Genomic DNA, 24,989 nt, shown 5'->3' on the forward strand with positions numbered 1-24,989 from the left:
TATATGCACACAAAATTATTTTTATTAACAAGATAACTACAAACATCTTTCTGTGATATGTACTATTGTCTATTTATTCGTAAAAATATTTTATGATACAACCAACTTAGATCTATAGTTTAATCTTGCATTTGTACAGTTTTACATCGTGAAACAGGACTTTTAAGTATTTCATTGTGAATGTGAATCGCGCTTTTAGAAACATTCACAAGTGATATACTATATCGTATTTTTTAAATTTTTATCTTCACTCAAAGAAGCTATGTACAGGCTGTACGTACTTATATATGTATTATAATACACATACTATTTATAGTTGTGTACTTAACACACCCACGAACGATGTCCGTAAAAAATATTGCCGGATACCCGGACGTATATCAATGAGATTTTATAAAAGATATAAAAAATAGTAATTCAAAGACTCTTTTTGACTAAAGTAGGAAGTATCATCACGTTTTAATCCATATTTCTGACCCACTTGAAAGGTGCTATGGTATCGTACACATTTTTTGTTGCCGCAGCCGTATCGCAATCCTCTTTCAAGTACAAAATTTTAACGTTATCTTGCATGTGGCACTCCAGGACATTCCATTTTTCGAAAAGCCTAAAGGAGTTCTTTATCGGATCGACGCATAAACTCTCTCCTAAAAATATTTCAATATAAAAACAACATTTTAGTCTCATTCAGTCATTTAGTCATTAATTCAGCGATTCAAGCTGCATATATTATTTTATACTATAAGCAATTTTGTGCAACGTAAAATTATATATATATATATATATATATATATATATATATATACAGGGTGTCCGAAAAATCGCCTACTCCACTTCGGGAGGTGATTCGGGACCCAAAAACAAGCAAAAAAGTTCATACAAACATAGGTCCGGAAATGAGCCGTTTCCGAGTTATAGCCACTTTTTTATGTTAAAAAATTGTAATTTAGAATCCGCTTGGCATCCCTCTTTCTTAATTATTTCTTAAATTAAAAATTTTTATTATTAAATATTTTTAATTTTTTTAATTTTAATTTTTTTATTTTTTTTTTAATTTTTCAATATTTGTAAATACGATTACATTATTTTTAAAAGAAATCAGTTGTTTTCACACCTATTTAAAATCAGTAAGTAAATCACGGCTTTTCAATAAGTTTCAAATTATTATTTAACAACACCTTACTTTTAGGTTGTATCTAATCTTTCCGTATTCATCAATGGATCGTTTAAGTTTTAATGAATTAGCTGATATGCATCTTATGTATGGCCTTGCTCAAAGTAATGCTGCCGAGGCAAGAAGATTATACATCTAGTCTTTTCCAAATTGAGATGTACCGGGAAACGCTCAAATTGTTCAAGTACTTCTTCTTCCAACATCCACTCTAGGTCTGCCCACACTTGTTCTTTTTTTTTAATGTACCAAATTCTCTCAAGTTTCTGTCTACATTTCGAAAAGACGCTATTCCCGGTACATCTCGATTTGAAAAGACTGGATGTATAATCTTCTTGCCTCGGCAGCATTACTTTGAGCAAGACCATACATAAGATGCATATCAGCTAATTTATTAAAACTTAAACGATCCATTGATGAATACGGAAAGATTAGATACAACCTAAAAGTAAGGTGTTGTTAAATAATAATTTGAAACTTATTGAAAAGCCGTGATTTACTTACTGATTTTGAATAGGCATGAAAACAACTGATTTCAAGTAGCCGTGAAAACAACTAATTTCTTTTAAAAATAATGTAATCGTATTTACAAATATTGAAAAATTGAAAAAAAATAAAAAAATTAAAATTAAAAAAATTAAAAATATTTAAAAATAAAAAATTTTAATTTAAGAAATAATTAAGAAAGAGGGATGCCAAGCGGATTCTAAATTATGATTTTTGAACATAAAAGTGGCTATAACTCGGAAACGGCTCATTTCCGGACCTATGTTTGTATGAACTTTTTTGCTTGTTTTTGGGTCCCAAATCACCTCCCGAAGTGGAGTAGGCGATTTTTCGGACACCCTGTATATATATATATATATATATATATAGTCAACAGAATTTTACAATCAATACATAATTATATTTTATATTATATCAAAATCTAAGTGGAATTGCTGAGTTTAATATACATTATATAACTTACCGTAGCTAACTACGCCTCCGTCTACTTTGGTTTTGATTTCACTCAATACTTCTTGAGTTAATTCTCGTTCACTGAGCGATCGGTCGACCAACTTCCTCAAATTGAATGCACTGCATGTGTACGTGTCAATTAACGGACGTAACATTGTATGTAGAAATTCCATGCGACTAGAATGTTCTGGCTTTAAGCTCAACTAAAAATAATTTAGAAGCACATATAACTCATCAGATTATCCTTAACACATTTACATATATATGTGGTAATTTAAAGATTGGTACATAGACGTTATTAGCGATGTTTAAGAAAAGAAATTTACTTTATATTCAATCTTTTGGATTTCCCGTTCTCTCGAGTACTCCTCGTCCGAACTATCATCAAAATTTCTCGCGTATCTTTTGCTCCAGAGTTCATCCTCCAGGTAAACTTGCTATTAAATCATTTTTTTGTTATTATGATAACCCACAGATTATTCAACTATCTATGAAAACAGACGTACCTCTTTCTGGGTAATAATGCCCTTATGCGAAAGATTCTGTATCGTTTCAATAACTATGTCTCTCAGTTCCTGGCAGGGCCGGCAGAAAATAAACTCATACCTAAGAATGTCACACAACTTAAGTGCTCGCTCGAGTAGACTGTTTTGTAACACCGTAATATTGTTCTCTGCGATCGCGATCGGATTATTGAGCTGGGACTGCAATTCAGCATACAAAGCAGTTACTGAAAATACAACAAGATTGCGTTACAAAATTAAGCGGCTCGCCCTCCCTGATCCTGATTGTTTGGTGTCTTACCTACTATACTATCCATAACATAATACAACAACATAGTATTGCTGTAATACGACAGCTCGATCACATTCGGTAGAATCGACACAGGACGGATCGCTATGACGACGTTCGATTTGTAGGATTGATCGCCGTTAACAGCCTCGGTGATTTCCTGTCGCTGTTGCGTCACCAAACCCGGTCCCAAGATATCCAGCTACAAGTTTGACGATTAATAAATTTGTCCGTCTTTTCTTGTAACCAAATCGTTTCACTTATCGTCTACCAACCGCGTGTTTAATGATGTCAACGCTCTCTCCGCAAAACGCTACGTTATTGTCAGCAAATTCCAACTCTTGTCTCATTGAGTCAAACGTTTCGACCAGTTTGTCTAATGTACAACCATCTCGGAACTTATTTAATAATAAAAATGCCACAACATTGGTTGACATAATCGGCATAGATTTAGACGAATCTGAAAGCAATTAAACGATGACTTCAGATAAATTCCATGAGAGATTGTAGGAATATCATATTGCAATCAACAGAAATATATCTATGTCAATAACATGTTTTATAAGATGGTAGAGTCGATAAAGCGAGTAATAATTATCATCTCGACTCACCATATACAACGTGTCGGGCGATGCTGTCCACCAATTGTCGTTGTTCTTCCACGATTACATCCGTACCGTAAAGAGACGAATTCGACATAGTGTATTTTAAAGGTCGTTCCGATGGATTTCTTAGAGCTAATTTATTTTGCTGAGCTTGGAACGTCTTTACCATTTCCTGTTGAAAATTATCTCTCCACATTAACAGTTCTCAATGTCATCAATGATGACATTGGATCAATCTTATTTGAGAAGAATTATCTCTTTCTCTCTCTCTCTTTCTCTCTTACCCTGAGGGAAAACGGTTGACAGAAATCGATTTTGACGATACCGTAACGACCCATTAACGTTGACCACATGGCTTTGATCGTCGACGTGAAAGTCTCCATTTTCTTTGGCTGTCCCAATTGTTCCCTAACGAAATTTCCGTCCACCAGTCGTTCGTAATTGATCGCTATAGGTATCAGAAACGCGTCCTCGATGGTGCCGTCCATGTACGCGTCGACGATAACACTCAGGATGCCACTCTTCGGCATACAAGGTTTCCCGGTTCTCGTGCGGCCACCTTCCACGAAGAATTCCATGTTATGCCCGGCACGAAGACTCTCCATGATGTACGTTTGAAGAGTTGCGCGATAGAGAAGATCCTTGCGTCCTGATTCTGGGTCGATACGACGTTTTATGAAGAAAGCACCCAGACCTCTCAGAAGCCATCTGCCAACCGATATTGAACGTATTGTTGAAAATATTCTCATAAATGTTAAAATCCTAAAATTAAGATCCTACAACTTAGACTAAGATCGATGTTAGATTCTAGACTTACCCAAAAAATGGAATCCTCAAGTTATCCCCCGCCGCGATCAATGGATTCCTTATATTATTTGCGACCATAAGAAAGCTGATCATTATGTAGTCCAAATGGCTGCGGTGGAGCGGCAGCAGCACGAGCGGTAGACCGGTATCATCCGCCTGCTTCAGCAGCTCTATTTGAGTGGGTAACATGACGGCGGATTGTAAAAAACAGGGCAACAGTTTGTACACCAGCCACGAGACTATCTTGAGGAGGGTGTCGCTGCATCTGCTCTCCATTTGCAGCAATATGTTCCTGGCCCTGGCTTTCGCCTTCGCGAGCGCTTTCTCCTCGCTGCAACCCTCATTATTGGCCGTCTCCCACGCGGTTAGCTTAATAGCGTCTTTTAATTTTTCATCATTCAAGACCTAACGGCATAGCGAGAACGAGTTTAACAACGGTTATTCGGTCTTCTTCCGAGACTCTGACAGCTCACGAAAGTGAAACTTACCGTCCCCGTGACCATTGGATAGTCATATCTCTTGAAACTTAAGACACAAGATACGTAGTTGAATACCCTCGAGAAAAGCGTGGAACCTGGTGGAACCAACAGTATATTTATACCGTATGGCTGCTGCTGCTGCTGCTTGAGCACGGATTTTACTAAGGTATCCTGAAACAAGAATCAGAATGAAAAATAGCCTTTCGTTCAGATTTCATGAAAAGAACGTAGAAAATAATGAAAAATATCTAAGGAGCACATATGAAACATATAAATACACTAGAAACAGCTAATTTTAAAATAATTGAATGTGCTTCTAGTCTTTTAGTCACTACTTTTTGAGTCCTATTTAAAAAGTCCCCTTTTCCAACGAAGATCTTTAAGACATTCTGTATAAGCGTCATAAAATGAATTGTTATATTTTTACACTTTTATTAACTCACATTGTTTGGATATCCGCGAACGATAACAATGCGCCACCATCGTGATAAAAATCCACGTGATTCCTCGCACATGTTTCTTATCATCAAAATATCGAATACATGCTTATCAGTATATATGACAAATTATGTATTATTATTATTAGACGATAACGATTAGCTCGATAAAGAACGATCGTTATCTTCAATAAACATGTAGGCCGCGTCAATACTTTTTCACCGCTTCAAACACAACTTTGCATATAAAAAAGAATTTCAGAATATAGTTCCTTACATCTGTTTTCTATAAAATTGTCATCGAATTATCGGGATAATTACAGTAAAAATTAAAAAAAAAATTCAGAGTTGTTTAATCATTAATCATAGCTTGTTTGAAATATACGTGGAACAACGGATCTCCCCCCTACGAATCTACTTTGGACAGAATTTTTCCTCTTCAAGATTAAGTGCCTCGGCACGAAGTTCACATTTATGCACGCGTCGATGCATGCGTGCCTGCGTGCTAATTGTTCTTATCCGGAGAGGGTCAAGTGATGAAAGACAACCGAAGCTTCGTTACATAATTAAACACGTGTCAGAGGACGTGTCCTCTAATTAGATAATAAGGCCATAACAGCTGCACCCTCTACGTCTGTCACGAAACCACTGTCGATTTACGCTAGATCATAGATTTCGGTTTATTGAAAGTAGAGTCCTACGGAATGCCGTTGGTCACTCGTTGCGCCATACACGCGAATGATTGCACACACACACACACACACACAAGTGTACGAGTTTCGCTAATTAAATGATCACGTTAAAAAAAAGTTTTGTCTCGGGATCGGTTGGATGTTTAAAGGCGATCGGTTCTTAAGCGACTTATTTGCGTCGTCGTTACACGTTGTGTGTTCTCCCACACCGTTGCAGTCTCTCTCGCAATACCGAAAATAGATCGCGACCGTAGGTGTGAAGGTGCGAACAAAACGCCTCGCAGACACTCTCCACTTCTCAAGGCGCGACTAGCGATTAACGCGGAATGTTGAAGGAAACAAAACCAAGGAAGATGCGCGAAGATTTGTCCGCGAAATCCACAATTCCGCGTGGTTAAGAGACTGATTGTGAGAGACGCAGCATCCAGCCGAGCGATCTCGATTAGATGTATTTTTAGTGAATGACCTATGTGTTGTTTGACGACACAGGAACCTTTCTCGCGATGTGAAACACCGATTACAGAGCTCGCGACTATTTCTCTTAAGTGAACTTTGCTATTGTAACGATGAGACTATCGTAACGCGTATCGTTTTCGTAAATCAATATGTAATGGATAATGGTTCTCGCGTATATATATAGATTAATTACCCTAACTTTGGATTCTAAACAGCATATAAGATAGCCTAGCACACCAAGTGATTAGACCGAATTCTAATTAAATAAACGTAATGTGTCTAATTGATCCTCAAAGCAAACTATAAAATACCTTCATTTATTTAAGCATCAAATCTTCCCATTTAAAATAAGGTTATAATAAATCTTGTATATTTTAAGCGCCATAAAAAAAGAAGTTTTTTCTGACAGTAAAATGCTAAAATTTTAGGAAAAAAGGAATTAAAAATATTTATTTAGTACGACATAAAAATAAATCTAATAAATAATATACATAAATAAATCAAATAAATCAAAATAAATCTATAAATTATATATGTATAGATGTTTTTTCGACTTCGTTATAAATCATGATTGATATAGCTCAAGATAGAGTCTCCGTACACGTCGCACCTGCGTCAACTTTATCGAACAATGGACCGAAAATGGCAATCAAAGTCGGAGCGACGAGGTCACTGATATTTAACGATAAGTTCGGTAAGTTAAGTGGGTTAACCGGCTGCTAGGCAGCTCCAATTCAACGGGCTCCGTACGCGCCCACGTGCAACGGATTAGATTGACGACGGTGAACACGCGAGGCATGGTCCGCCTGATGATCATCGCGCGCGTCTCGCTGAAAACAACGGGTCGCTGACGCAGCGGACTTGATAACAAAAACTCACCCTGGAAGCGGGCGTGCAGGTTCTGCAGCAGTAATGTAGGAACGAGGCCCTGTGTTTGATCAAGGGCGCCAGTGGTTCAGTCTCCTTGATGCTGTACAACGAGCTCTCGCGTACCTTGCGCGACTGCTCCCGATCCTGGATCTTCCTTCGGTGAAACTGCTGCCCGGCTCGTCGGAGACCTGCAATTGTATGGCGTTTAATAAGTCGAAAGTGCATCTCGTCGCAAACGGATTTCCGAAGAAATTCCTCGTCTATAAATGAAAAAACGAAGAGAACTTCAGGTGTCTTAAGTTTCGCTTCTAGAATATATAAGATATGATATATCAATTTCAAAATAAAGGCATTAAAACGACGACTCGTAAGATTATCAAATTAAATTGAAGATGTGAAGCTGATAGACCAGAACCAAGATAGACAGTCTGTCACTGATATGAATAAGTAATAAGTAGACTGCAGAGTTCTGTTTGATGCTAACTCGAAAAAAAAGACTGACAATGAGAGTATATAATAATTACGTTTTAAGTCTGTGAAACAATGATTACAATGTTTTATGACTCGAAACATTGCGTTAAATAAGGATATCTCCTATGTTGCAATCGGGAAACGCGCGTTCCATACTCGTTCGAAACACGCTGCGAAAGAATGATCAGACTCGCGCGCCGATGATAGCTATCGATTGATCACAATTGTATATTCCCGCGGCACGCATTCTTACGTAAGAATAGCTTCGGAACGAAAGAAAAGAAAATTAGAAAATTACCGTCCAGGGAAAATCGAGTGGTCGTCGGTTCCGCATTTCGCGTCACTTCCGTCCTGGTTTCCCACTTGGCGTACACCTCCTGCAGACGCGTAGACAACACGTCTACCATTTTATTGGGTCTGCAATTAAAATACAATCAAATAGAAATTGGACGAGAAGGGAAAAAGAAGAAGAAATTGTTTAGGGGACAAAAGGGGATATATGTATACGCAGAAGGAAAATAGAAACTCTTAGAGAACGTATAATAAACGTTCAAATACGACGAACGATGAACGATTATTATTGGTATGGTTGAACGGAAATTGGACGAGAGACAAAATTAAGAAAATTGATTAAGAAAAAAAAATTAGAGAAACGTATACATTAGAGAAAATAGAGACAAAGGCTCGTTGAAGATGAATGTCGAGATACAACGAATGATGAAGGCGCAATTATTTCCACGTGGCGGACACGACGCACCCCTGCTATTATGCGTTTGATGAAAACGGATGCACACGCTCCGTCGCGACGCAGCGATTTATCGATTAAATTAATGAGCAGAGAAACGCGCGATCTGCCGAGATGCGAGATTGCGAATTGTTTTATGAAAGGTGGATATACGGTCGATCGAACCGAGATTCGCGATAGCGTGATCACGCACGACGGACTCCGACAATCGTCCCACATCCGCCGCGTTAAACGATCCGTTTGAAAAATCAAGAAAGGAAGAAAAGCTGTTGCGCAACTACAAAAGCAGAATGTAAAATAGCTCTTCAATCTTTACTTTAAATAAAATGGATTGTAGTATTGTAAACAATACTTATCCCTTCTTGTACTTTCTCTTTCTCAGATTCAAAGGTCGAAGGAAAAATATGCTACTCGTTTCTCCATGCCGAGAGCACATCGAGAGTTTAGGAAAGTTTTAAAGGATTTTAAAACAAGTAACGATTTCCCGCTTAAGGGACTAACATTTTTCAATAATGATTTAATAATTTTATTTCCGCTTTGAGTGAACAAATAACAAAAAATTTTGGCAGCTTAAAAATTCTAATTAAATATTTATTTTTAAACGTTTTGTTGTTAAAAAACTTAAAGAAAGATCATCGACATGTACACTTAAATGAATCTTTTCGAAGTTCGGAATATATTGCGATTGATATCAATGATCATACGTATAATTAATTAATTAATTAAATTCGAAGTATAGGTTTCAATGGAAATCTGCACGAATATAGAAAACGGGCTAACTAAGAACCAGGCGCGGTAAATGATGCGCAAAAGTTTTATTTATATTTTTATTTTACACATTTACCAACCCCTTTGACTGCGTGCCGACTAGATTTGTCAGACTTGAAACACAGCTCCGATTGGAGTAGTAAAATCCCCCCCCCCCTATACCTAATTAAATCGATTCAATTTAATTTTTAATGCTATATGCATCTAAATAACTATAAAGAAATCATTGCGAAAAATATTACCTCAGCCAGGGTTCGAACCTGGAACTTCCTTCATTCCGTGAAGGTGACGACACCTTCTGAGGTAATATTTTTCGCGATAATTTCTTTACAGTTATTTAGATGCATGTAGCATCAAAAATTAAATTGTATCGATTTAATTAGGTGTAGGGGGGGATTATACTACTCCAACCGAAGCTGTGTTTCAAGTCTGACAAATCTAGTCGGCACGCAGTCAAAGGGGTTGATAAAGATGTAAAATAAAAATATAAATAAAACTTTTGCGCGTCATTTACCGGTACCTAATTCTTAATTAGCCCGTTTTCTATATTCGTGCGAATTAATTATACATTCTACGTGTCTACTTGTCAGATAGTTACAAAATGCAAAAGGAGGAATCAGTAAACTCGTTTAATTGCGTGCAAAAATCGTTCATACGTGAAATGTGATCGATTCATTCATAGACGACAAACAAATCGATAAATAATTCCGTTACGTGTTCTTAATCGATGACAGCTTTAATTACGAAACGATACATCTCGCGCAATGAATTTCCACTTGTAAATTACGTAACCACAGCGCGATGCTCTTTAACGTTTGTTCATTTCTAACACAATATAGAGCACTTTGTATTTACGATTTAACTGTGCGATTTCTTCTGAGTTATCTGAGCTTTCGTAGTATTTAAGCGCACGTTTAAGCGCGGTAAGCAAAAATATAAAATAGTCTACGCAACAAATGCTTTTTCTCACTTTTTCTGCATATACGGCGGCGTCGCGTGATTCTCGGCGTATTGCATCGTACGCAGCAATCGCCATGGACTGTACTTCATAGTGATGGTTCAGAGGCGAAAGATTGCCAAGAGTTACCGTCGATTAGGCTCGTACGATCCCGACAATGGCGTAGTAAGTCTAGGGTTACGCGAGAGAAACACTCGGCTGGGAGAAAATACAGCAAGTGCCTCCTCAAGAAAAGCCTCAAGGAAAAATACGCTAAAAATGTAATATTAATTCATGAATGTTATAATTGACGTGTGACATAATTGTCCAATTTTTTCTCATTTAATTTCTTTTTCCTTTGTCAGCGATTATCCACTTTCGAAGAGTACGTTTGACAAGGTCGAACCAGATCTTATCCTTCACTGTAAAAAAATTCTGTAAAATTACAACTATTATAGTGGGTAATTTTGAGACCCACTATAATAGTTGTAATTTTACAAAATTACAGTACGGAAGGAAAAAGTAATTTTGTATTACAATTACACAAATTAAGAATGTGTGGAAATTTACACCTATTATAGTGGGTCTCAAATTACCCACTATAATAGTTGTAAATTTTACACAAATTTTTTACAGTGTTGCCCTCTTTTCGCGATACGGGCGATACTAATTGATCCTGGATGCTGGTACTGGGTTTATTTTACATGAACAACCACAGTTATCACAATTTTCCTTTTCTTGCAGTTTAATGAATGCTCAAGTTTAATAACTGATTATTAATTTTATTACAATCCATTAATAATTCTTTTATTTTTTGCTTGCGTACATATTCCGCTTTTATACATTTCGCGTCTTTTGTCCAGAATGATATTTGTGCACGGATATAGATTTAGTCTTGAACATTTCGTATACAATAATAATAACTACATATATGCACATCGAAATTCAAACTCGGCCAAATTACAGCACAGTTTCAGCCTTCGCTTTGTGCAATTGCTCTTTTCATGTATTACGAAAAGAAAGAGGGAAAACATGCCTATTATAAAATAAGAGTGTTTTGGACATTCGCCTCGGAAAGAAAGGCAGTCCAATAATGTGATAATTGTCACTTTCCTCTCTCGATAATAGCAACCGGGAAAAGTACGCTGTAACTAGCCTGACTTTTCTTTTGTTTTCAACGCCTTCGATGTCGGAATACTCCGTGACGGAAGCGTGATAACGCCGGCATGTGCGCGCGAACGTAATATAATAATTGCCTGTTCAGCAAACGACCTTTCAAATTAATCGTGCAGTGCCGTTTATGATTAATTTAATACGACTTCTCGCAGCATTAGATTAGATTAAAGAGATGGAAAAAAAACAAAGTATCCCTCGATAACTCCGAGACACACGTGTTACATATGTGGTAAAGCATCGCGCGTATTAATCGCGACTTCTCTGATGACATTCTGGAAGATAAAAGAAAAAGAAGAGCAAGCTGCTGCAAAGTGTAAATGGAAGAACTTCTCGTATGTTGATGTATGACGAAATATAACATTTTCGTGTCATATTCGTAATGGTCGGCGACGATTGCGCAACGACGAGATGCGTTAACGAGACGACGCGTGCGTCAGTGTCAATAAACAACTTTTACATGCGGTAGAAAAGAAGCTTGAGATCTACGATCTTTTACGAAAGTTTTAATCCGAAAGCACGTTCAAATTCCGCTTTTCTATTTCTATAACCGAAGAGAAGTAATAGTTAAGATTTACTTATCGGGGGGTCATTGATAATACAAAGAGCAGCATAGTAGTTAGTACAATTTGATTTTAGAGCTTTGAGTAATTTTCTAAGTAGCAGTTTTAAGTAGCTTTTAAATAGCTTTAAGATAAGCTTCTAAATTATTTGGAGAACAATTTGTCAAGGAAGAAAAAAAATCAAGAAAGAAACTGTTTTTTAGTAATTGTAACCTATGTTTCTAATTTATATCCGAATGTGAAACGCAACAAAGGAGCCGGGCCGGAGTCCATTTTAGAGTAAATAAGCAAAGGTAAAGTACTACACGTTATAAAAAAGACTTGATATTTTTCTCTTCTAACTTATTTTTTAATACACTTCGAACCAAACACAAGTTTTTAATCGAGCCCGTACACATAATCGAGCAAGTAAATGTAAGCCAATAACATGTAAACTTATCGTGAACCGGTCTCGCATGTTTCTGCTACGAGTTTGTTTGTGGAAAAGTCGGTTGATTTAATTTCAAGAGAAAAAAAAACGCAAAATCAATCATACGCGTATAGAATCTTCGGTCACATGATCCTTTCCGTACGGATGTAATATCGCATATCGGTTATATATATGTGTGTGTATATATATATATATATATATATTTACACTTCGAACCAAACACAAGTTTTTAATCGAGCCCGTACACATAATCGAGCAAGTAAATGTAAGCCAATAACATGTAAACTTATCGTGAACCGGTCTCGCATGTTTCTGCTACGAGTTTGTTTGTGGAAAAGTCGGTTGATTTAATTTCAAGAGAAAAAAAAACGCAAAATCAATCATACGCGTATAGAATCTTCGGTCACATGATCCTTTCCGTACGGATGTAATATCGCATATCGGTTATATATATGTGTGTGTATATATATATATATATATATATATATATGTAATATCGCATATCGGTTATATATATGTGTGTGTATATATATATATATATATACACACACATATATATAACCGATATGCGATATTACATCCGTACGGAAAGGATCATGTGACCGAAGATTCTATACGCGTATGATTGATTTTGCGTTTTTTTTTCTCTTGAAATTAAATCAACCGACTTTTCCACAAACAAACTCGTAGCAGAAACATGCGAGACCGGTTCACGATAAGTTTACATGTTATTGGCTTACATTTACTTGCTCGATTATGTGTACGGGCTCGATTAAAAACTTGTGTTTGGTTCGAAGTGTATTAAAAAATAAGTTAGAAGAGAATATATATATATATATATATACACACACACACATAAACGGGGATTAGATGTTGCTCTCTATGTGAGAAAGGAGTGCATCTTGCATTCGCCACCGCGCGATCTCAGCTGATCTGTCTGAAATGTCTATGTGTATGTATACATTATACGTATATGCGGTGCGCAATTAAGTATTAAAAAAAATCGCCCCCGCAGAAAATGATCCGGTTATGCCTCTGCGGCTCTGTACCGCAGACAGGATGGTCATTTTACAAAGCGAAATATGTGTTATTACCAGTCCTTCTACGTTCCTTTTATGTAAAAAAGATAATAAGATGTCACGGAGGTTAATTAGAATTTCCTTAAAGCTAAAACGTTACAGACATAATCAGGTCAGAAGTTATTTGTTTTCAACTTCCAAAAATATAATTTAGTGATCGTAAGTCAAAAGGCGTTCACATTGTAAGTCAATTAATTAATTTATCTCAGAGGGAAAAGTGTAAATCAACAGACTTTCGCAAGAGACAAATGGTTTCAGAGAATAGGAAAAAGTGTATCGATAGGGGAGTTCTTCAATATCAAATGTAATATTGAAATGTCGCGACAAAGACGAATGTTGTACCACGATATTGATGATCATGCGGATGACCGATAACCGACGCACTTCAATGATACATCAGAGGACGACGGCCGTGTTTACAGCTGCTAAAAATAAGACGAGTAAGAGCAAGAACCAAGAATCTGGACCCGGTTAACAATAATTGTCAAAGTCCACACTGATAAGTCTATCACGCCACGCGTGTAACGCGCGTTCACGAGGGGAGAAAAAGGAGTTCGGGAGAAACGAAGAGAGCGGAAGAGAACGATGCCGCAATTATACGTAATTCAAAAGATGGAGATTGCCGCCGGACTCGGAAAATAAATCATTAATGGCTCTTGAACGTTGGACGGAAACGATAAACAAGTGAGAATACGGGAACAAAGTATTAGTCACTTGTGCATCCTTCAGTTCTTGGAGCGTCCAAGAACTTTATATTAGAAAAAGCTTAAAAATGTCCGAAAAATTATTCTTTTTATTCTGGTTCCGATTATATCCCTTCAAACTATCCTTTAGTCTATTATTTTAAAAAATGTCTTGAGAGATTAGCTGATCGGTCATGGAACAATTAGCTTCCTTTTAAATTTTAGAAGAAAATTATTACTCAAGTTTCATAAGACACATTTCGCAATACGCATTAGACGCAAATGTGTCATAGTATGTTATTACGTCCACAATGCGTTCCCAGCAAAATTTATTTAAATTGTTCGTCCGGTATGGCTCGAGAAAATGATATAATGTATAATCAATATTCAATGAATACGAACACAAGCAATACGAATACCAATACAAACAGCTATTTTTTAGTAGATAACAATTTCTTGTGTATAAATATATAATATATATAAATAATTCTTATTTACTAAAAAAGAATTGCAAACGTCAGGAATGTTGAAAGGCTAATGAACTGGCTCGTCTCTTCAGTTTCCTCTTCGCGTATTTTCGGTAAACTACCATAACAGTTCTTTGTAACCAAAAGATCAAACGAGCGTGCTAAATATTAGCAAACAATGTTGTGTAAACTGTGCTTTTACTCTGAAATCGCGGGACATTTATCTTGAGCGTAAATCACGCTCATTAAACGCTCGTTGCTGTTTTACTACAATAGTTTCCTCGACGAAGATCTATGAACTTATTTCCGTCATGGCAGGTCAGGTTATCGACATCGGAACTCCTGCATAACAAAATGTAAATCACGCGCATCTAAATCACGCGCATTACGTCACTGACCTACATAATTCAATGGTTAATCAAATGATACAATCACAATGGAAATTACCGATTAATCGCAACAAACAATGAGAGTTTGGCGTACGTCAATAACAAAATTAAAAATACTGTTACTGAAATTATATAAATAAAGGATCGCTTGATTTTCGCGGTAATAGTTTTAAAATGTAACTTATCTTTTTTATTAAAAAATTTATGAATCCCAAGAGATTGCAACAACGATCGAATTGTCGTCAAGAAAAGGAAAAGTTACGTAACTGGAATAAAACTGGATTCAGATCTAAATAATAGCGTAATTATTATTTTGGATAATTCAGGTGAATTATTCGAAACAAAAATATATTTGTCGGCCCCGGTTTGGCATAAACGTTAAATATGTGATTACGTTGCCTGCGCCGCTAAGGGAAAGAAAAATTACCGTCGCCCTTGCATGTATCAGCATAGGAATCATGCTCGACAAGATGCGGCTGGCGAATAATGGAGAGCAAGGTCGCGGCGAAATCGTGCACAATGCACGTGCGTTTCAGCATAATGGGTGAGCGGCAACACCAGGTGGATAATCAAATCGAACGTGCGTTTTCGCAGAATTACGGAATCTACTTCTCTAACAAGCAGCAAATATATCGAAATTCCGAGCATAGCTTCCGGTAGCCGTCAGCAAGTGCACACGCACTCATCAATAGCTATCCGATCAGATTTCACAATCAGATTAGCATTCGAATAATTAGAGCGATTCTTCACAAGGAGGGTTTATTCTAAGAGACTATACCTTTAAGTGGGTTATTAACAGAGTTAGAAACCAGAACGCAAGGAATGAAGTTTCTTTAGTCTGACTGAAAAGAGAGACTACAAAATAATACATATTTTATAAAAGTTTGTTATAATTATTTTATAAAAAGACGCTACATACGCCAAGATTAATTTCGTTAATCATTAATGTTATTCATGCAGAAGCAAAAATATTTTGACTATAAATAAAAAATATCAAATATAAAAATATGGTGAATAAAAAATAGTAAGAGATTATCGAAAAGTATTTGTCAGATACTGTAAGCGCTAAGAGGAAATAGATAACATGTTTTTCGTGATACATCTGGCCTAATCTTTCGAGTCAATCTAGCATCAGCATATGAGGACGTTCTCGTCAACGATTATGAGATATTTATATGTCATTTCCGATAATGAAATAAACCTTCCTATCACGTGAACGTTTCCAAAAGAAGGAAGATAAATTATTGAACATTGGACTAAAATATTGTTGAACATTGGACTAAAACAATCAGATTTAAAGTGGATTAAGTAGATGTTGTCTTGTGTGATTTATCATTAATCAGGGAATCAATCAAAATTATTTTACCACATGAAAAAATTGTCTTGCGTAAACGAAGGAAAAAAATATAGATAATATAGCGCGTACCAGATCTATGTTCTTCCAATGTTCCTTTAATTGTACCTATATACATAATGGAGTTCTAACCGAGAGAAATGGTAGTTGCTCGACGTAATAATAAAAAATAAAAAGTTTTAAATTAAATCGCAGACAGGAAGAAGTGTAGTTTGATGTTGCAAACGCAACTCCGTTTCTCTGTTTTTATTCAAGAGTCAATGAAAGACGACCGCAAAGCGAAGGAAAGTGAAATTCTTTGTCACGTCGCGTCGGAAGTGCATGACTTTAATACTAAACTAATTATTACATTTCAGAACGGTTGTATATATATGAAAATATCATATATAAGAGAGTACTATAAATTCTGTGATAATTAGAAAGTATAAAACATAAGAAGTTTCTGTTTTCTATTGAGTCATTTAGCGTTCAAGCGCGAAGATATATCTTCATCAATAAAATGAGCATAAAATTGGCGACGAAACTAGACACAGTGTCTCTTCTTCCCCACAAACCTATTTACATCATTGACAATCCGAGGCTCGATAGTCTACATTTTAACGCTGAAAACAGTTGTTTGATTCGTGCTAACTTTCTTCGAGAAAAACTTGAAATCAGACAAACGCATTCATATATTAAATCGCGCATGAATATGATAATGTTCCATTCATTTGTGTATTTGGTGATTTGATTCCTTTTATAAAATCGCCAACGCTTTTATAGAATGCAACGTGTGGGATACCGGTAATTCTATAAAAGATTTGAAGGTTTTATAAAATCATCGCTTTTCAATCCGCTTTTAAAAAAACATCTAAATCACTGACAAGAATCATTAGTCTTATTTATAAAACTGATTTACCTGAGATTAAAGAAATAGCAGATTACTCCGCAGAAGAGGAAGATCTCGATGAGGCCGTCCATCCTCGTTTACGACGCAAAGTGATCCGGTGCAAGGGCAAAACGAAAAAAAGAAAGAAAAAAAATAACTGTTCTATGCGCACTACACGTCTGTCAATCGATCAGATGCTGCACGTCGATGCCATGATCGTTTCCCACGATCGGATCGATGATCAGCAGGGTCGCGGGATCGTCGGCACCATCGATCGTGCGGCCCGTGAGATCCATCGATCGGGGAGTTGCGCAGATCGCTCGCGAGCGAGTGAGCGGAGGGTCGCGCCGATCCCGAATTCCCTGACGGCCGGGCGATTAGGTACCGTAGTACGATCGCGCCAGTCCAGCCCGGTCGATCCGGTGTCGTCGACTATCGTCGACTTTCTACCGCAAGTACGTTAAGTAACCACCGAGCGAACCGAGCCAAACCGAACCCGCTCCGCTCCGCCGCCACCGCCACCGGAGGACGGTTCACTGACTCACTGACTCCGCTGCGCGGCGAGGATGATGGTGCGGTAGGCCGGCCGTATTGTTGCATGCATGCGTGCGTGCATTCGAATGCGTTTTTCAAGGTACATCCGTCAAGGGGAGCGGAGCTAGCGCATGACCTTCTGGATCACGCGAGACGGAGGGGCCCGAGCGGGAGCTGCACGAAGGTCCGGATCGCGGAGAGCGGATTCTCCCCGTCAGTCGATCTGGACGCAGGCCGGCCAGATCGACTTCAGCTGTGGAACGTCCGGTCCGATGCAAATTGCAGCGCGATCGACGATCCCTCTGAAGAAGCACGAGGATAAAAAAAATAGAATAAAAAAGCGTTTACTCGCACGCTCGCGTGATTCTTGAGAAAAATTATGTTAAACTATGTTACTCTTTGTGACAATTAGCTACGGTTGTCGCCTAAGCAAGTCTAAAATCAAAAAGATCAAAAGATGAAGATTATCAACGATGTTGATTATAATTAGCAGCGTTCTAAAAAGAATATATGCGTGAGAAGATATGTATATTTTCAAGTTACACGTGTCTTCTTACTCTATACAATTTATTGGACGATCTTTATCACGCTGAAAGTTTCTGCGACGATATGCGAAGGTGAGAAACATGATAAATTTTGAGAGATGAATACTTATACATGAAAAATTGATTCGTCTTCTATTCAGGAGCAACCTGAATGCAAATTGTCACCGAGCAACAAGAATTGTCATCGTGCGGTCAGAAGAAAAGTGAAGAATTACTTCTCAGCGTTTTATTGAAGCAGCCTCAATACGGTCATCCTTAGAAGTTGGGAATGAGAAATGCGGACGCATTATGCGGACGCACATTCAAATGGATTCTGATCAATAGATAAAAGAGCAACGTTATTTATGCGCGTACGATTATTTAGATGACTTTAGATTTTAATTGTAACACTCGGCACGAATGTCGTTCCTCTATAAGTACGTATAATAAACGATTAATATAAAGATATACTTCGTTTTTTATTTTTGCTTTAAGCGACCGCTATTTTCCTGTTTTACCCTACCCAGGATCTTATGTTATACTCGAAAAATTGATGCAAGTCTATTTCATCATTATGATTATATTTATTGATTAGAGATGCATAAGTCTTTTGGTTCTCTTAATCGCTTAACACGAATCGTTCTTATAACAGGAATTTAATTTTACTAAGCAATGCAACTTGCAGGATAATATTTTCTCGCTTTTCCCGTTTAGTGTCTTATTGGTGAACTTGACTACTCGATTTTGCTCGCTTAGATACCGCGTATCATCTACTGATCACTAATACGATTTTATTCTATACTCTGGGGTTTGTTAAAAAATCTATTAAATTAAAACTGTGAGTTCAATTTAACTCTCTTTCGGGCCCTCTGTCTCTATCTTTCATTTTTCTAAATTCGCGTTCACGAATTTCCTATCTTATTTCGTGTATTCGTACATATTTACCGCAATGTTTCATCTCTCATATTTCTCATATTTCACTCGTTCGAAACAGTTCCGAGATAATTGTAGAAGCTAAAACGTGCTCCTCGACCCGTGAGACTTTCTCTGTTCGTTGGGTTCTCGACGGTCTGAAAGACGATCCCCAGGAAAACCCACGACTTTCACGTGTTTAATAAAAAAAACTACACACACACACACACAATTAAATGAAAATTAAGCTCGAATTAGCGTCACGCACTCGTGCGATGCGATCGTGGAAATTCAGAATGGAAAGCGCACCGTCAATAGCGGAAGTTTGTCGATGAACTCTAGCGATCATTAACAAGATCGACGAGGCGAGTAGAATAGCAACGTTGCAACGAAGACATTTGGATTGCGTTCCAATTGGGGAATCAATCGTGAAATTTGCCACGAGGAGAAAGATTTCCACGAAAAACAATTAACGAGACCGTAATATATCGTGCATAATTTTTTTTTAAATCGTAAGCTTCGAAGATGAAGAAGATGTGGACCATTTAAAGTCGATCTTAAACCTTCTGAAGCCTGACGAAATCCTCGGAACGACTCGAATTGCGGATAAATCGTTACGCGAGCGTGCGATCAGTGCGGGGGTGTCACTTGTCCGATTAGCTTTTTATCGACAATTAACGGTGTTTAAAGATGCACGTCATCCGACGACGCGGCGATCTGCGACTCGTTTCGACGTGAGTGCCGGAGAGCGGACGGACCACGACTGCATCCGACCGCGTTCACGGGATGGCATACAACCGAGAAGAAGGTCGATGATGCACTCGTGATCTACAATGCGTTTCTACGCGATTCCCCCGGAGTTCCGGTTTCCGGTATCATGGAATCGAGAACTTTATAGCTTTCGAGCCGTTATTTTGCGCCACGACGCGCTCGGGGGTCCCGAGAAATAAAAGAGGAGACGAAGAGGAACCGAACGGTGACGTTTCATGTTTTTAATCGCGGCAGAATCGCGTTACTCGGACACGACCAATCGGGTTACACCAGTACTTGCGACAGAAGCGTGCTTTTAATTGCCACTGTTCCCGATGATACACCACTAAACAACCGCGTGTTTATTGCGATTAACGAAGAGAATGCGCGAGAATGTATAGATACAAAAGCGTTGAGATGACGTCCCACTATACCTAAGTCTCTACTGAATTTAAAAGAGAGAGAGAGAGAGAGAGAGAGAGAGAGAGAGAGAGAGAGCAGGATAACAAAAGTGTATCTATCTGAAGGTCCTTTCTCAAAAATATCGTATTCCTAAATAGGGTAGACACTCCACTGGTATAATTTTGATTAATATTTCTTTAACATTAGGAATTGGTAATTCTACTGCTGGTCAGCTGACTGGCAGTGAGAAAATGAGATTATGTATGAAGATATTCCCAGTGCGTGTATTTATATAACATTTATCTTATATTTAGATAAGTGGGCGTCTCGCGTTATGCGAAAATAAAATGCAATAAATTTGTGTATGAAAGTCACAGAAATATAAAAAAAATGTATGTTCTCCTAATTGTAACATTATTTTTTTTTGTTATAATAAATACAAGATAAAAATTAGTTTTACTTTTTAATTATAACAATTTACTTTTTTTAACTAATATTTAAAATATTAATTTGCTAATATTTTTAAATATGAACGATAATAAAAAGCTTTTGTACTTTACATTTTACAATTGTTATTAAAATTTTGCAAAAATGTATTATTATTTTTATCAATATTACCCTATAAATTTAGAGGTAACGTTCCCCAAATCCATGGGATAACACTCCTAAAATAATAATACAGCACTTATATCCAATATTCGCTACGAACTCCACTAATGTCCATTTCTACCAATGCCGATTAACTTTATACGCGGTTTAACTTACTTTTTATCCTTTTCTAATATTAGAAATTAGAAAAAGATAAAAAGTAAATTGAACCAAAATTAAAGTTAATCCGCATTGGTAGAAATGGACATTTCAGGAAACTACGTAAATAAAGTTGTTTCAGAAATTTAAGGTTAATGTTTCTCTAATAGTAAAATCGTTAATATCGATTGAAATTATTAAATTAATTTAGTACGAGGCGCGTGTACACGAACACGATCGAAGTCTATTTTCGTTTCGTCGATTGTACGCGCAAGGACGCTGCCTTGTCCAGCTTCGGACTCTACTTAGAAAATGCTGGACGAGATCCGACGTACCTATCGCGACGGCCTGTTCCGTGCCGCGCGAGCCCGTGAATTAATCCCATTGAAAGCCATTAGGCGTTTTATAACGGTCCTCATTGTGCGCCAATTTGCGAATGTGCATTAAAATCGCGGGCCGGCCCCGACCGTCCGGGAAGGCTACATCTGGCTATATATGTGATTTATGCGAGATATACTAGCTTCGTCGCGTATGAAACGTCGATTTTACGCTAATATCGCGCAATGTTGATCAGGAATCGTTTGTTTGGGTAAATATACACGCACATAACGCGCTTGTTAAAGTCGTTCTACATTAGTCGCAAGTACCCAACGCACGAACGCAAGCAGTACCACTTCCGGTCCCATATAGCAATTACAAGATTTGATCAAATCCAAAATTTACGTCTCTGCCATCATTTTCATAAACGTTCACGTCCAGAGATTCATCTTTTCTCCATTCCAAGTCACTTATTATTAAAATAAATTTTTTTAATTTATCAATATCTTTACGGGTTACAATAAAACACGAAACGAACGAGCAAGCCAAATAGACAACGGAGCTCGATGCTCATATTGCCTGTCACATATCGCGCAAATTTTAGATTTGGTCAAATCTTGTGATTGCTATTTGCGACTACGTTACAATCGGATGTGGTATACTGATGCTTGCGAAGAAAGCAATACTACTTACTTATACTATTAGCAGTTCTGCTTGCTTAGGACATATTGATAACGACATTTTTACGACAAATCTGTTCTTTGATTGGCTATGACTTAGGTACGACTGCAGTGTAAGAGCTCAAATTGCAAGCCTCTTGCGACTTACGACAATATGGATTGCTTGCGACTAATATAGAACGACCTTTTTGCGTGCCATTCGAAACAACTTTTTCTTCGCGTTTTTATCAGTAACGAAATCGTAATTCTTGCGATCCACGAATGCGTAGTAATAACATGTTACGCATACATAGGAATAGTAAGAAATAACTATCTTTGTTGTTACTTTGCAACGATAGGCATGACAAAAAAAAAGCTATTACGCACAAGTATGTTTATAAAGGGCAATTTTACAAATGGATATTAATGTTTCTTTGTAATTGCTTCTACTGAAAAAATTTCGGATATATATGTTCCTTCATAGCACATGAAAAGGAAACACGAGTTCGATCGTTCTTAATAAGATGACAAGGATAATCAAGTGCAATTAGTGCAAATCGATTGAAATGAATACGTTATGAAATAAAAAATCTCTCATTAACGTAATTGTATAATTTGCCTGTTTTATGATCTGCTTAGGTTAAATTTAGCGGTTTAGTAGATTTTCCGTGTGTTGTCATGAATTTAAGAACAAGCAGATAAATAAAAACTTGATTATCTGAAATAAGCGATAGAACGGAGCGAGACGAGAAAGCGTATATAACGCAGGAAAATATAGAATTTTTTTTCAAATATTCACATTGCTTGATTTGTTGCAATATATAACGTTTATGAAAAATAAGCTTCCAGTATTTTTTCAACTCAACTCAGTATTGATTTGTAATTCTATTTTTTTGGAGCTTAACTAGGTATTAAGGGGATCCTGCAGTGACTGGCGAACTTCCTCGAGGTCGATAATGTCAACCTTTCTAATTTTGTTTTCCCTATATCTGTCTTTGTCTAACGAAATGACATCTGTCCTTTTTTCGATTGCTCGCCATCTTACGCAAGATCCGGCAACTACTGTTGCTGCTCTTCTTGTCATCCTGCATCTGTATTTGCATTACTAAAATAATTATTAGATGGATCTTTTTTTATACGCATTGAATCTTACTTCTACTTACACGATATTATTCCTACATGTTTTCCCAAGGGTGGATGATAAACATTATGTATGTATAAACTGTAGAATTTTTGTTTTAAGCAAATATTGTCGTCAGGTGACAGCTGTGTATGTGCCCCAATAAGTAATATTTTTAATTTTTTAGTGCTTTTGATATAAAATCGCGTTTTCCACCCTAGATTTTTGTGCGGACTTTAATTCTAGACCAAAAACTTGCAATTCTGTAAAGCCAATTAAAAGATCCATTGATTAACGATAATGTCGGTAAATCATACGGCTGCAGGATCCCCTTAATTTATAATACTTAATTAAAAAAAAAAAAAAACATGAATGTATGCGAATGCGACATCTACCTTCTTGTAACAACTAAACGTAAAAATGGCTACTGCTGCGCGCAGCATAAATGATTAGGTATCAAGCATATCAAAGCACTTGTGATGCAATTCCATTAATAGAAAATGCATGTTCGTAAAATAACATTAAAAACGTGTTGAAACTTAACAAGATCATATGCAATTAGAGACTAATGTTAATAATACAATATCTGTTAAAACGTCATTTTTTTCGGTGTAGATATTTATGTATGTAAGTAGGATCAATAGACGTGGTTAAGTGTTAAGTCTAATGACAAATATACATGCTTCAGTCTTTAAAATTTTTAAACTAACTTCTTCAAAAATCTCTTACTTACTCCGATAATTACTAGTTAATCTTATTATTATTTCATTATTTTATTTTAAGTAATGAATTTTATTATAGTATATACGTATACTGAATATGTAAGTATATTGAATAAATACGTAATTAATTTGTAAAATTATAATCAATTATAACAAATATATACACAATTTAATGTATTAAAATATGCTATCAATATTTTCTGACTGAGGGAGAATACCATTCACAAATTTCGGTAAATCATGGTGATTACGTCCGAATCCATGGGCGGTATTCATAGTCGGATCTTATATCGAAGATCATCTTTAAGTCTGGTCAAAAGCAGTCTTAGGACTTAAGACTCCGTCCAGCCAATCAAATGACCGTATCAGCAACTTGAGAAGGCGGTCTTGAAATAAAATCCGACTCGAATACCGCCCCATGTCTTCCTTGAAAGGAGAAAGTTAGTCAAACGTAATTTCTGTAATTTCTCTCATAATACAATGAACCTTTTCCAACCAAACTGTTATTAGCACGTAACTCGTGTTACCGTGCGCATCAGATGAGATTGGAAATAAGACAATCGAGTCACGCGACACGCGAGAGAGCATTTCCGGACTTCGGGCTACGTAAAGTCACTATCAACATAACCTCTCGTGTAACGCGGTTGTAAACGCGATCCAAATGTGATAACGGTAACTCACCTCTCTACGAATGCTCGAATAGGATTCCCTCGCTCGCGATTCAGCTACCGTGAATGAGAATCGGACGATTGCACGCGTATCACGCGATCAGCTGATGTAAACGTAATGCGCGCATGGACACATGGACGCCCACGATCGGGAGCGGTGATATATATGGCACATGAATCAGAGCTGATTTTGAATGAAATCGCGAATTTCTCTTTCCTCCTGCCGCGAATTCTAATATCAACTAAATCCGAGGAAGGAATTTAAGGGCGCGTACGTTACCTTTCACTAATGAAGTTTATTTCGTCGAAAAGCTTCGCTCGTAAAACGTGTTTTGAACTCGCGCGACGCCATTTGTTTCGTCATCTGAGCGAGGCGAGAACGAGAAAGACAATTGGTTTACCGTCGATAAAGTCACTAATAAGTCGGTCGATAATGT

General features: G+C 37.1%; 1 protein-coding gene across 7 annotated transcripts; it reads right to left on the bottom strand.

Moving 5' to 3' along the window:
• On the bottom strand, window positions 1-24,661 carry Mino (glycerol-3-phosphate acyltransferase mino). Of its 7 annotated transcripts, none has more exons than XM_071769448.1 (14): window positions 19,730-19,931; window positions 17,227-18,032; window positions 8,039-8,157; window positions 7,279-7,457; window positions 4,824-4,985; window positions 4,346-4,740; window positions 3,813-4,236; window positions 3,535-3,700; window positions 3,199-3,383; window positions 2,936-3,125; window positions 2,638-2,861; window positions 2,458-2,568; window positions 2,142-2,334; window positions 1-647 (listed from the first exon to the last, which is right to left on the bottom strand). In XM_071769448.1, exons 2-14 carry the CDS (start codon window positions 17,286-17,288, stop codon window positions 460-462), a joined length of 2,598 nt encoding a protein of 865 aa, XP_071625549.1. In that variant the 5' UTR covers window positions 17,289-18,032; window positions 19,730-19,931; the 3' UTR covers window positions 1-459. The 7 variants fall into 7 exon arrangements, with proteins under 7 accessions (XP_071625549.1, XP_071625550.1, XP_071625551.1 ...); XM_071769449.1 differs by lacking the exon at window positions 19,730-19,931 and adding an exon at window positions 18,491-19,674; XM_071769450.1 differs by lacking the exons at window positions 17,227-18,032; window positions 19,730-19,931 and adding an exon at window positions 24,566-24,661.
• Between the last annotated feature and the right edge of the window lie 328 nt (window positions 24,662-24,989).

This window comes from Temnothorax longispinosus, chromosome 2, assembly GCF_030848805.1.
Source record: "Temnothorax longispinosus isolate EJ_2023e chromosome 2, Tlon_JGU_v1, whole genome shotgun sequence".
Classification (NCBI taxonomy): Eukaryota; Metazoa; Arthropoda; class Insecta; order Hymenoptera; family Formicidae; genus Temnothorax; species Temnothorax longispinosus.

What these genes read in the sequence shown, in the direction of transcription:
- Mino (XM_071769447.1), bottom strand. Translation starts at nt 10,303, where the DNA reads ATGAAGTACAGTCCATGGCGATTGCTGCGTACGATGCAATACGCCGAG. An exon ending in TTGAGGATTCCATTTTTTGG is followed by an intron (nt 4,237 to 4,345) that starts GTAAGTCTAGAA and finishes ATCGGTTGGCAG; the next exon opens with ATGGCTTCTGAGAGGTCTGG. An exon ending in CGGAGGCGTAGTTAGCTACG is followed by an intron (nt 648 to 2,141) that starts GTAAGTTATATA and finishes AAATATTTTTAG; the next exon opens with GAGAGAGTTTATGCGTCGAT.